At 29.5% G+C, this 15,379-nt stretch overlaps 1 protein-coding gene across 2 annotated transcripts in view; it reads right to left on the bottom strand.

Moving 5' to 3' along the window:
- Positions 1-879: 879 nt before the first annotated feature.
- The window catches only part of LOC128389935 (gamma-aminobutyric acid receptor subunit alpha-4-like), a 42,007-nt gene continuing 27,507 nt past the window's right edge, over positions 880-15,379 (bottom strand). The window contains exon 6 of one of the 2 annotated variants that reach the window (XM_053349596.1): positions 880-1,013. In XM_053349596.1, coding sequence (XP_053205571.1) covers positions 1,002-1,013 — 12 coding nt within the window. In that variant the 3' untranslated portion in view covers positions 880-1,001. Of the gene's footprint in view, positions 1,014-6,025; positions 6,288-15,379 lie in introns of those variants that run through there. The other variant, XM_053349592.1, reaches the window with a different exon arrangement.

Here is a 15,379-nt window from a genome sequence, read left to right as displayed (position 1 = left end):
TTTTCCCTTCTCTTTCCATGAATATGATTCATTTTCGTAATATTATTCATTTTTATTCTGAATTTATGTCACTAATAATCTGATTCAGATTCTTTCTGCTCGCGATTATCCTCATTGTTCAATTTATTGATTCTTTCTATTTCCCTCTCGTTCACTTGCTCTATCGCAATAGATTTTTATGCTCATTATCATGAGAAGATGATGATTTTATCACTATTATGATAAAATCTTTTCGAAGACCCAATTCGAACCGAGAGAGAATATGAATTAAATTCTCTTCATCAAACATTTTGCAAGTTCTAATAACAATAAACTATTCTCTTCCAATCTGTATTGCTCTTCATCTTAAATACATGATATGAAAGTATTTATTTGGTTCAATGAATACTCTCAGAATTTTTGTTTTTCTCTCTCATCAATATCATCATCATTTTCCTTTTCTTTCATTTTCGTGGTGAAATTACACCAAAGAAACTGAAATTAAGTGAAAAGAAAAAAGAGAGAAAAAAATTCCACCGGAAATGTTAAGAGTAAACTTTTCTTGGACATGGGAAGCATTTCCGTTTTAATCTGTGTCTCTTTTCATCTGAAAGCTCAACTTGAAATTTATCCTGAAAATATCTTTGCAATGATTGAGAACTGATCAGTAATCATGAAGTGAAAACAACTCTTGCCTTTTGAAATGATGAAAAAGACAATGATATTAATAAGTTAGAATATCAATAAATTTGTTCCATCTATTCTCATCCTCCCATTCCTATCTTCAATCGAGAATTTGATATTACAAATATAATCTGGAATCTGGAATCATTGAAAATACATTTGCATCATTTTTCTTATCATGAATAATCATCATGAGAAATAAAAATTTTTCCTGATTCAATGAACCAAACTTTTGATATGCATAATGATGATGATAAAAGAGAAACTGGAAATTCTGAGCCAAATGTTATCGAGTCTATGGATAATAATGATAACCAATACTACCATGGAAAGAAAGTTCAATTGAATACCTACATGAACACATAAGAGTAAAGAAAAGGGAGAGAGAGAGAAAGAGATGAGAAAAAAAAGAGAACCCAAAATAACTGAATCAGGTATTTATATTTAGAATCCAAGTGATTCCCATGTAATCGTCATGAGAAACTTTTTTTCTGGGTCAATATTCAACCAAATTCAGATGATACCCATGCGTGGGTTACCATTTAGATGGGTTATCCTACTACAGTAAATAACCCAAGCCTCATGTTTACTCAACACACATGAGAAAACTACAATTCTGTTCGGTGGCTCAACCTGGTGGAAACATTTATCTGTACATCAATCTAATAGCAAATTCTTACAGAGAAAAAAATAAAACTGAAAGATTAATATTATCTAACATTTATCTAATATTAGTTGGATTAGCAATCGAAATGATTTTTGTTAAGCTTTAAAGCTTTTTTTTTCCTCCTTCTCACCTCTCCTTCAATTGGATTGATGAAATTAATTGAATCAATGTCATCATGGTATCGATGAACAACACATATTATCATGTTTACTGTATATTAATCCTCAGGAGTGGATAAGTGTAAGTAGATAAGGTGAAAAGGGTTGATGACCTGGTCAAACATTAGATATTATCTAATCAGTTTGTTTGATTGAAAGCAAAATAGTTACCATGATGATTGAGGGTCACCAGGTAACTTACTGTTCATCATCAATTTCAAGATGAAACCAATAATAAAACTCATGGTAATAAATTGAGTGAGATTATATCATTTGTGAAATTTAATGAGCTAATTCAATAAAAGTCATCAACTGAGTGGTCCAGGCTAAATGAAATAAAATCTCATGTAAACATCATGATCATTTGTTAATATAAAGTGAAAAATAACCAATGAATCTTGAAAATAAAAATACAATGAAAGTTTCAAATGATAACCATTAATAAAGATAATAAAATGGTAGTAATAACATGATCCATTAATGGTTATAATACATGGAGAGACAGAGAGTATATAATATAAGATGAATCTGATTGAAACTACACGAAGATGTTGATGTGATAAAAATAGACAATGAATATATGGTTGACATGGATAAATTTGCTCATGATCATCATGTAAAATGAAAATCATCTGAAAATTGTGAATAAATTTCAATTATACTGGTTTGTTTTTATTTGCAAGTTAATGATTCAATTCAAATAATATTTGCACAGACACACCAAGTAAATTATTAACATGGAAATAGTAATGATTCAATGTTATTATCATGATGGTCGGAAGCAAAAAAATGATACAAAATCAGATTTATGCAAACAAGTAAAATCATCAACTATTCAAACAATCAACACAATCATTCAGTCTGATGATGATGATGATGATGGTCATCATGGTGGAAACTTTTTCTCTCCTCCTTTTGAATACAAAGAAACTGGTCTACTTTTTTTCACATTCAGTTTAAGTTTCTTTAGGAATTGAGTCTATGTTTAAGATATTAACAGAGGAGGGAAAAAATATTCTGATACACTCATGGTTATTTGAGAATCACGTTTATCCCTAATGAGCATCTTATCATCATCACATATGAGCAAAAAGGGATAACGAGTCACTTAACATTTACTTTATCTTATTGAAATGAAAATAGGGTGATGGTGGGTTAGGAAAATTGTAAACATAATCATGATAACTATCTTGATGATCATCATCATGATTAGAGAGTAATGATAATACTTGAACATGAGACTTTGATTTTGGTTGAGAAAAAGGAAAGAGTTTTTTTTTCATTCAACGTTAATATTATCTACATGTTTCCCATGGATTTTGTGAATACTGAATCTATTTTCACCTTATCTTATTCTCAGAATCTTTAATATTATCAACATGATGAAAAGTAATAACTGGAAGATTGAAGAGAAACCTTCATGGTCTTAACACTACATTGATATGTAACTGAAAACATTGAAAAATCAGGGAAATGAAATAAAAGTCCAATCTGAATGTCTTGGTGAATAATGTTGATAATCCTGCTCAGAATTCAGATTTCACGCTAAGTTAATGGAATCACCATAAGCTCTAGAAATAATTTCATCTTATCAAACCTTATGTTACATATCATGTAGTGTATATTATATATATAAAAGAAAATTCCTCCCGATATCTTGATATAATTTCAACATGAATAAAACTCAAGGTAAAGAATTTGAAATGAAAAATTCTGGTTAAGATCAAGATGAAGTGAAGAAAAATAAAATTTATATCTTGATAAGTAAAATTTATTATTACTATAACTTTTTCCGTCTTCTATTATCATGAACCCATTATGACGATAACATGATAAAACCGGGAAAATCTTGTGATAATATATTATTCTCATGAATGATAATAACAATAAACAAACATTATTTTCCAGAACTATGACCTGTGAGTTTTGAGAGGAAAAGTTCATGTATTATTTTTATGTCAACTTATTACATTAACGTGTATCTTTCGAGTTACATTGTATCTCTATGAGATGAAATGATAAAAATTTCCAGGGTGATGGAGATGAAAATTCAAAGCACTTTGAATATTGAGATTGAATAATTTACTTCATTTCTAGTTTATTATGAGATTTTTTTAATATCACGCTCAGGGTCAGAAAAGATTAGTTATCAGGAAAATGATATTAAGATTAAGAAGGAAAAAGTTTCAATGATAAGTTACGATTCTGGTTCTGTCATGAAAAGCTTATGGTTTTTTTTGTACTAACATGGGATGAGGAGGAAAGAATAAAAAATCAGAATCTATTACAAGTTTTAATAATAAGATGTTTCCTTCAGTGTTGAAACTTTCTTGTTTCCTAAACACCCTGAGGGTTTGTTTACTGGGATTGTATTGGGTGAGTCAAGTTGCGTTCTGTTTACTGAAATTTTGCTTCACTCTTTACATGAGAATTGTAAAAATTGAGTTTGTATTTGAAATATGAGATGAAAGTAATGATGATAATAAATTATTACCATACAGAGGAGCGTAAATGAGTTGATAAAGTGAAAAGGCATGAAGAGGGAGAGAGAGAGAGAGAATCATGGTGAAGATTCAGTTGATTCATTGGAATATTATTTATCATGAAACTTTTTCGAAATTTTCTTATGTGTTGAAAGATTTTGTTTGGTAAGTAACTTTTTTTTTCTTATTCTTTTTCACATGATTAACTTTATCGTCATAATAATCATATTCTTGTTTAGCCTGAGGCTGTACGAGCATGATGATGAGAAAGATGATTAACACTCTGTGAATCAAATTAAAGTGAAAATATTGGTTATTAAAAGTAGAGAAAGAGAAAAAAATTTAATAAAAAAAAGGAAAAGGAAATAACAACTCCTGAATCAATAGGAAACCTAAATCATCATGTTATCATTTATCATCAATTTTATCCTCATCAACCATCACCATGAGTGTTGCCTGGATAATTACCTATCCAACTCTCACTGATTAATATTATTAATATGAAAAAATGAACTACCAGAATAAAACCTGAGAGAATGATATTCAGACATTGAGGATGATACAAAGTTCTGGAGATAACAGTTATCATGAATTCATGATAAATGATTGATATTGAAACTGAAATGTTGAGTAACATTTCAACAGGTTAGTGAATGAATATTTCTCATTATTATCTTTTCGAAATAATTTACTGTCGAAATTCACTCATCACTTTGTCAGAATTGATTTAGATTCAGTGATGGAAAGATGAGAGAACAAAAGAAATGGAACAAAAAAAACAAAACGAATAGAAAAAAAGAATCAAACTGATGAATTTCAAGTTGGAACTTTTCTCTCTCTCTCTCTTTCTCTCTTGCTTTCTTTCTCTCTGAAACTCATGACAGATTCAGTCAAAAGTCATTCTGAAGTAACTTTTATATATTATTACTTTTCGGTTCTCTTTTTTTTCTCCACGATATTTTCAATCATGTTATTCATTTGATTTTCTTTTTGTACATTTCATGATAACTTCATGATGATGATAATGTTTCTTTATCCTCCCCCATTCGTAAGACATAATAAGATTATTATGATTGTTATTTTTTATTACGAAGTTTAAACATTTTTTATATTCTCCACTGTTGATAGAATACATATAATACTTTTTTCTGTATCATCTTATAGCATTTTAAATCCTCTTGAGACAAAGATCAAAGATTATAATCAACATTTTCCTCATCATCTTGAAACATCTTGAAACTTTTCTCAACACAATTTTTCATCTCCTCTTCATCTTCATCCCTCATCTTATTCTTGTCTGGGTGAACCTTTTAAACAAAATCACAATACAAGTCAAACATTATATACACAATTAAATGACCTCTAACCCTACTAAGGCTCAAGGCTAAACTGTTACTGAAACATTCCTATGGTCAATAATTTCCCTTCCCAATCATATAATCTCAATTCCCAAGTTGAAATTAAACGATGGAATTAAAAGGAAAAGGAAGAGAGAGAGAGAGAGAGAGAGAGAGAGAGAGAGAGAGAGAGAGAGAGAGAGAGAGATTGACCAGTAACCAAAGTGAATGCAATAAAAACAGTTGACATTTATATAAATGAATTCGGATGCACAATAATGTTAGGCTTCTGGATTGACCAGTAGCTGGACAAACGTTAAAGATAATAATAAAATACTGATATTAATGATAATCGATTGTTATTAAATAATAACACTAAAACAAGTTAATTAACAGGTAAACTTAAATGACAAGGGCGTTGGCTGTTTAATAGTTGTGATGATGAGTAGTAATAACGATGAGAACATGCAATTATGTAATTATCTTCTTATTCATCATAACATAAATCAAATAATTGAAAATCATACCTTTCGAGTAAGCTGATGATGAGCATCTTCATCAAAAGTTAGGAAAGGTAAGATGAGGTAAATAAAGATATTATAATTGTTTTTTTTCATATTATTATTATTATTATTATTATTAAAGAAACTCTCTTAATATTAAGGTGAGCAACCAAAAGGATTCCCATGGATATAATGAAAATCCAAGTCAGGTAACCAACTCATCATCAGCATTTACCAGGAGGAAAAGGAGTGGCCGATAAAAGCTATTGTGATGAATTTCTCCTTCTTTCTTTCTCTCTTTCTCTCTTCCTGTTTGGATTGTGATGAACAAAATGAAGGAGCAAGAAAACAAAATATCACATAAAAATTTTTACTCATCATTACCTAACTTATCAATCCTTTGGTACAAAGGTTTTCGAGCTTATCATCAGTATCATCATCAAAATCGCCCGTTTTCCCTTTTCCTTCCTCTTTCCCTTTATTTGAAAAAAAAAGAGATGAGTTGTAACATTAAAGATGAGGATGAAAACGATGATTAGTATGATAAAGCTTAATCATTATCTTCTTAAGACATTAAAGGTATGAGCATCTCATGAGAATGAGGCTTAACTGAAATGATCGTCATTTCACTTCCTTAATCTCTTATCAAAAACCTAAACCTTTTTGTATGAGTTGTTGTATCTCTCTCTCACTCTCTCTCTCTCTCTCTCTCTCTCTCTCTCTCTCTCTCACTGTCTTTATGTGTTTATATTAGTAACAAATGAGTAGCATCTTTCAATATCTCATGTTATATGTAATCATCTTCATGATAAGAAATGAGTAAGAAAAAAAAACTAGAATGAAAAAAACCAATATGAAACAAAAAGGAAATACAAATAAACAAGAAATGTTGATAATATTGATGATGTTGATTCACCTGGAAAAAAAATATTATCACATTAGAGCAAATCAATCAAACTTAACTTCACCTTTCAGAATTATCAACAACAACAACAACAACAACAAAACCAACAGAATGTTCAGCTCATCAGAATTTGCACCAATACATGGAAAGGTTGATATCATTAAGCGAAATATATAAATAATCAATCAGAGCAATTGAATATGGTGAAAAAAGAGTAAAACTAATCACTGATGACGATAATTGATTAGTTCAATTTCGTAGACGTAATAAAAAACCTACTCTTTTCGTGGATAACAATAAATGAACAATTAAATATATGGAAATTTTGACTTCCATTGAGATGACAAAAAAAAAGTTATATACACAATTTTTCACGTTCCAATGAATCCTCACAGAGAGATATTAATTATTAATCAATCTTCCAGGTCAAATGATGATGCAAACAATCATGGTAATCGAGATAATCAACAAACAACAACAAGAAAACTTGAAATTTTATTCAGTAATAACTGGGAACAGAAAAAGCAAAGAGGGAGTAAAAAAATATTCTCTGGGAATAACCAATGCATTAATTATTCATATTCAAGGAGAGTACGATAATCATGATGATGATCATCGTCATGAACATTTCGATTGAATAAAAATGTTGAGGAGCAAAAAAATCGCAAATGCTCAGAATATACACTGAGAATGCTGAGACTTTCCAATTACATAATCAATATCATGGGAGTTGGTGAATGAGATGAGATGAGAGAGAAACAGGGGGAAAGAGAGAGAGAGACTGGATAAGAAGGCACAAGAATTTATTATCTCAATAATGGAGTCAAATTTTTTTTCTCCTCCATGATAGTAACAATGTTATCATGAGATAATATAAATGAATGATAATAATTATAATAATAATCAGGGAGGAAAAATTTTCCAACCATATTAATATACAATTTAAATGTTGCTACAAATCGTTGAGCTGCTCTTTCATTGCAGTTTCATTGATTTAGTTTCTGTTGTTTTTTGCTCTCCCTCAGTCTGTTTGTACCAGAGTTTCATTTGAATCTCATTAATAAAATTATATCCATATAATGGGTAATAATTGATTGTTATATTATCATGATAATTATCAACGTTAACTTAATTGCAATAAACAAAATGAACGTAACTACGAAAAATCGTAAAACTGGTTTAATTATTAAATCTACGAGAAAATGATCAGCATTGTATTTGCTTTACTTCCCAAGCTCTTCAACAAAACATGTTGACTGTTAATTGAGATTCTCATGATGATGATGATGATGAAAGTTCTGATGATGTTGATACAATGAATAGACTGTCAAAGACAAATGATGATGATTCTCATTATGATGAGTTTTGAGAATGCACATTAAACTTCATCATCAACAACATTCTCATGGTAAACATTGTCCATATACCAATTAATTGAGAAATCCCTTTGGAATTGATTCCATCAAATCAACTTTATCAGCAACTTGTTCCTCCATCTTGAAACTATTCTGGTTAAATTTTATTCTACTCTTTTCTATCCCACATCAGTAATTCACGAATAAATATTACCTCTAATCAACAGGATTCACGATAATGATGATAAAGAAAAAGTTTCTCTCTCTCTCTCTCTCTCTCTCTCTCTCTCTCTCTTCTCTCTCCATGATAACCAAACATGATCATTATCAACATTACATCAAGTAAATGAATGATCATCTGAATTATCCGTTGAAGAATTTACTTTTTTTCTTTATCATCATCATGCTGAGTTTTTGTTTCACTTCTGTCAACATTAATGGCAGATTATTTCAATTATTTCATATAAATATCGATGATGATAATACTCAATAACAATAATATTAAAACCATGATAACCCTAATCATCATCTGGTTGTTCAAGAGTTTACAGTTAGTTGTTTTCATTGGGTATTATAAATGACAAGAACAATAAAATAATGATCATCATCAAGTATCCACATCATCCAAATGACGATGAAAATTAGCTAAACAAGGTTTTTCGATTGATGAATTATCAGTTATCATCACCATCATCATCATTATTTGACATTAGCTTTTTCTTTCAAGATAAATTACATTAAATTGTATTTTTGTATAATAAGTTTATTTGCTCCTGATATTATCATGAGGATGATGATGGGGAAGAACAGGGAAAAATAGTGAGAAAATTTTTCTTCTTGGAAGAAAAAAAAAGTTCTGGATGTTCAGGTTATAGCGCAAGCGTATGGATAAAACTGTTTCCTCCGCATCTTTTTTGGATAATATTTATTCAATTGCTTCACTTGGCTTTTTTATCCTTTCATGGTAAAAGCAAAAATAATAATAATCATGATGATGATGATGATGATGGCGATGGTGATGGTGATAGCAAACAGTGGTTGAAACTGATGGATATCAATTCATTGATGATGAAAATCTGAAACGTTTTTCCTTCTTTTCCCCTTGCATCGTCTTCTCCATCAATATCATCACCACCATCATTCAATTTATTCATTTGATTAGTAATAATAATAGCTGGAATTAATCAGGAAGAGAAAATAATCTTGTGAATCTAATTTCATGATAAGTATGATAAGTGGCAAGATGAATATCAAGATATTATTGATAAGCAAACGCATCATATTTTCATTATCATAATGGTGAAGATAATAAAAGAAATGACTGATTAGGTAATAGCCAAGCAAAAGAAATGATATTATTAAAGTGAACAACATGTAATCTATCAAGAAATTATCAGTATCAAGAATTTAGAGATTAAATTTAAGATGAGAAAGGGAAAAGAGCGCCAAATTTTATCTCCATCATAATTCATTGATGTTGGAAAAGGATGAAAAGTGATTTTCCAACTTTACACTTTATTTACTTGATACAACATGGGAAATGAGAAGGTCAAAAATAACTGATGATTCATTTTTATCAAGATAATCAATTAACTTGATTGCAATTGGAAAAGTTTCCCATTCATTATTCAAACAGGTAAGAAAATTGAAAATGAAACTCTACTGAATTTCATTTCTTACCTTTACCTTACTTTGGTCTCTCACTTTATCGATTCTGTCAATTCTGATAGATTTTCATTTATTTATCATCTTGTCTTTAATATTTGAAACAAAATATCAACTAACCCAAATTTTTACGGATTACATGTTATCAGGATTAACTATTTAGAGTCAATAAATTGCTATTTTCATTTCAAAACTAATGGATAATGTTAATGATAATATTAATCAACAGAATTGAAATTAAACTTGAAGACTTACATGTTAATACTATGATATTGAATTAATACTTGAATATTATCTAATGTTTATTTGTTATTTATCTATTTATAGTAACAGGGTGATCATGTTAATGATAATTGTTAACTTTGAGATGTTATTGTTGTCATGTTTTTTTTGGCTCATTATCATTTCAAGAAGGCTCTTCATCATTCAGATTGAGATTATCACCAAACTGATTAACTATTAATTTAATCAGGTCAATGTATTTAATTTATAATTTAGGCTAGTTTGAAGGTCCACTGGGTTGTTGGGTTTACTGTTTAAATTAAAGTTACTCTTTACTGGTGAAGATGAGGCTACATAAAAAGGATGGAGATGATTACAAAGATAATTGATATTGACTGACATATGAGTTTCAAATGTAATCTGAGTAAAGGATGAAAATGTTTTCCAAAATCACAGGGTATCCTCGATCATTTCCCCTGTTTAATGAATAATAAAGGATTAGAACTTTTTTTCTTCCTCTTCATCATCATCATCTTCATCTTCTTATCCTTTTCTTCATCGTCTCAACTTTGATGATGATCATTTTCCCTTTTTCCTTCCTATTTCCGCCTTCAAAAATGACAAACATTTTTCTTTTCCTTCATTTCTGAGAAATTTATTTTTCCATTATTACGATTAACATTTCAATTCACCATGAGATCAATTTCACCAAGAAAATCTATTCAATAATCAATTCAGTCAAGTTATTATCAGTTATCATGATACAATGTAAATATTATTTGAGAGGGGGAGAGAAAAATTAATCAACTAAATGATGATAATCTTGCTAATGATCAATCACAATGAGTAAATAAGATGATTACTTACAATTGTTACTATTAAATTGATTGATATCAATGTTGATATAAAAAAAATTGATAACATGAATTTAAGAATGAAACTCGAGATAGAATTTGATTAGATAGAAATAATTACCAGGGAACAACAAAATTGCTTCAATATATTCAAATTACAGTTTTTTCAGAACATGAACTTTGGGATTAGATCAATTGAGAAAATTTCAGGGAAAATACTTGGAAAATAGCCTCAGGTCTACATATTAATATTCAATTTTTTATTCTGTTTTCATAACTTACAATGTAACTAACAACTTCCAAATAATATAATCAAAATAATTTTGTTTGTAGCTAAGAAAAGTAAAATGAGACAACATCAACTAGAAAATGTATTTTTACTTTGTTACCTGTCTTCTTATTACCTTTTAAATCAATTACTTTGAAAGTAATGAAATTCATAATGAATTTCAGTTCGTCAGCACTTGAAATTTTCTGGAAAGTTAATAAAGGAAACAAAAACAATACCAAAGTCAAGTATGAAGGGTAAACTGTATCTTGAACAACAGGGGGAAACTATTTCAAGCTACAGGTCGTTTGAATACCTCAATGAATTCTGGTTCATATACTAATCATCATTATGAGCAAGAATGATGAAAGAGCCATGATTCATAAACAAAGGGTTTGAAAGGTAAATTATGATAATAAAATCTCAGGTTCATGGAATCTTCATAAAGAGACGAAAACACTGTATGCATGTGTGAGAGAGAGAGAGAGAGAAATAGGGGAAGAGGGAAATAAAATTCTTCTTTTTTTCCATTAAACCCATTAATCAATCAATAATAAGGCTTTTTATGTTTGAATAATCAAGAGTAAGGAGAAGAAGATGATGATAAAGATAATAGTATGAGACGAGGATACAAGAGAGAAGGGAAAAATGTATGAAAAAATGCAAGTTCGAAAAGTTCTGAAAGAAGAGAAACTCAATAGACTGGTGATTCTGCGTCAACAGGGAACAATAAAAAAAGCGATAGATAGAAATGAAAAGCATGATAATCAGGGTAATATTGAAAATCTAAGATGCTACAGTTAAGATGAACAATATTAACGATTTATCAGGTTGAGTTCTGTACATATACTAGAATATATAAGGTGAATGAATTAGAACTATTCTTTATTTCCTGTGTCTAACACACAATAAACATCGACAAAGAAACAGGTAACAGCAACAATGAGAACGAGAGAAAAATCTTGCTCATTATAATGAGAATAGAATAATGTTTTCTCTCGAATTTCAATTTTCTCCAAAAGAAAATGAATTGTGTTCATTTGTTTACAGTAGAATCTTTTTTTTTCACTTTTTCTCTCTCCCTCTCTCTCCCTCTTTCTCTCTCTCCAACTCCCATACAAAACCATCCTGGGAGTGAAAAATAACCTACCCAACGTAACAGCTTTACCGATATAATGTATTTTTTATTGATAGTAGTTACAGAAATATGTTATCATATATTGAAAGGTGAGAGAATGCAAATTCATGATTAAATTCATGGTAATCAGAATTAATTTCTCTCTCGTATATATTTTTTTCTTTCATCATCAATATATCAATATACAGTTGAGTTTATCATAACCATCATCTCTTCAAGTGACACACACACACACACACATACAGATACAGATATCAACCACTATTATTACCTGGCCACCCCATTAGATTTGAAATCTCCCATGAGGATGAAATTCAATTCATTTTGTGTGAATGAGGTGAAGTTTAAAATTGAGATGAAAAGTGAAAAATAGCTTTTTTTATATTGACAAATTTAGATTGAAAAATGAGATTTCAGATAAAGATGATGATTAAAGTAGATGAGAGATGAAGATTTCCAGTTAAATGATATTCATTATAAATGTATAGCGATTCAATTAAGGAGAAAAATGTTTTTCCTCCAGAATAAAATCTAGAGAAATAGCTTGGTATCAAAGTGAAGAGGTAGAAGAAGATGATGATGATGATGAAAAGGAAAAAGATGCAAATTCTAAATTCAAAAGGTAGCTCATGAAAAAGAGGGTGTGGTGGGTGGAAGAGATGTAAAAATGAAATGAAAAAAAAGAGGAATAAAAAACAAAAACTATTAATATTTTACATTGAATTTATCCTTCTGAATTAATCTTATCATTTCCATTGTCATTCATATCATAATGAAGATCATCACTTTCCATCTCTGTATTATTGTGTGTGTGTGATCATGATTCAGAGTAACATGAAACATTTTGACTCAATTCTGCATTTTATTTCATTCTCTCTTCCATGTTTAATCATGATAAAAATTGAGTTAAAAGAGAAGGAGAAAAAAAAATAGAAATCCAACAGTTCCCATGAGTATTTTTCTTATGTATACTCATCTTCAACGCTATGTTCTATCATCTTTCTCTTCTCTCTCGTCATCTTTTCATCATGAGTTTCATGGAGGAATGATGAACAACAACGTTTTATTTTGGTTCTTAGGAGCAACAAAACTGTTTGTATTATTGTCAATTCTCAACCAGTCGGTAAGATGCTGAGTAAAAGCTAAAGAAATACAAGCAAAAAGTTCAGAATGATGACTTGAATCATGATAAGTAACAAGGTTGAATATAATAACAATAATATGAAAAAAAAGTTTATCTTCATCTTCATCATCATAAAATAGTGAGCTACCATAATCATGTTGTTTTTTTTGTTCATCATTTTTGTAGTGAGATCATTTTTCCTCTCCCTCTCTCTCTCTCTCTTTTGTGTTCATCATCAAATCAGTTTGAGTTTAGCTTGTGCTCAGGGTAAATGCACCGAGCTTAAAAAAAGGCATATCAACCTACAGGGAATTAAATATTTCATCGTGCACAAGTTCAGGTTGCTGTCTTGATTCATAATCAATTCAGAGATTCTTGGAATTACAATCATGATAAAGATAAATATGAATATAAGTCAACACAAGTTTTATCATGTATGCGGGGAAATAGGGAGAGAGATTCAAGATGTGAACTCACATATAAAATTACATGGAAAAGTTAATATATATCAAAAGGTTGGTTTAGGTATTACATTATGATATTTGTTTACAAGTTCAACTGAATCTATTCTGCTGACACCAGAACTATCATCATCGTTTGTTATTTTATCATGAATATAAAATCAATTTTTGATTTGAAAATTTTTTCATCATTCGTTTATTGCTCCAATGATTTAAGGTTAAATCAAATGAAAGGTAAAGTGTATTAAGATTGAAAATTAATCCATTTAATTGAAGGATATTAAATTTTTCATTTCATTAACATTCAGGATTATAAGCTAATCAATTTTTATATTTAGACTATGGATTAAGAGATAAAGTAAAGTAATAACGATTACTAATACTTGGTAAATCAAATTTATGAGCACAGGTAATTTCATTTGCTAAGGTGTATATGTTTCTTATGCTCTATTGATGATTATCAGCAAATTTGCAATAATAATTGAATTTGATTAAGTGATATTGGATTCTTTGGGTGATACAATTGATGATAAACAACTGAAAAGGTAAATGATGATGTATTGATGAAATTTCTTAACACTAAGGGAGAGAGTGAGTGAGAGAGAGAAAGGAAAACTCTGAAAGGTAAGTAGGTAAGTTGATTATATTTGAATGAGAGCATTAGTTTAAGATAAGCTTATTGAGTTACAATATGGAAATTAGATTTTCAAAGTGACCTTAAAGTGGAAAAATGGATAAGGATGAAGATGATTAAATAAATTGTTTCGTTACAATAAAATATTAATAATGTACTAAGTATGTATATTCCTCATGTTCACTGAACTCTTCCAGGTCTCACAGATTCAGAGATGAAAAAAAAAATGAGCTAAGATAAACGTTTATCAATTTAGTTTTCATCTCAATTGATTTTTTTTGTATTGTTCATGTCGTTGGTGGAAAGTAAAATCAGGATAAAAGTATAGTCAATGGATTACTGAAAGTGGTTGAGGTTGTGGTGGGTGAATGATTATTCATTTTGTATGTGCGTGTTTCGGTGTTAAAATGAATACGAAATTACTAGAGCAAAGTAAATGGAGGCTGATAAATATTCAAAGAGTTGGAGGTGGAAGGATGAGAAAGAGAGAGAGAGAGAGAGAGAGGGAGTTGGAAATAAATATAAAAGTAAAACCAATTTAAAGTCAATTGGAGTAGCTTGGGTTTAGTTTTGTTTTGTATGTGTGACTGTCTATTCAGTGAATAACAAGATTCAACGATATGTATAATATACAAGGCGAAACAAAATGATTAACTAACCACTTTTTTTGCTCTTACTGATTTGTATCATCATGTTGCTCATTTTTGTAAGTGAATGAATCAAATGGAAATGCAATTTCATGCAATTTTCATGGCAATTGTACCATTATTATTATTACAACTACTATCATTATTATTATCATCTGATTATTATTACGATTCATAGTTAAATACAATGGGAATGGTTGGTGAGGGAGAGAAGGAGGAGATTGAGTGATCAGTGAGAAGAAAAGTTTTTTTTTTGTTCAAAGCAAATTGAGGCGGCGGGAATTTGTTTCTCTTTTC

Source organism: Panonychus citri, unplaced genomic scaffold, assembly GCF_014898815.1.
Source record: "Panonychus citri isolate SS breed McGregor unplaced genomic scaffold, ASM1489881v1 Contig00111, whole genome shotgun sequence".
Classification (NCBI taxonomy): domain Eukaryota; kingdom Metazoa; phylum Arthropoda; class Arachnida; order Trombidiformes; family Tetranychidae; genus Panonychus; species Panonychus citri.
This window is presented reverse-complemented; position numbering and strand designations above follow the sequence as displayed.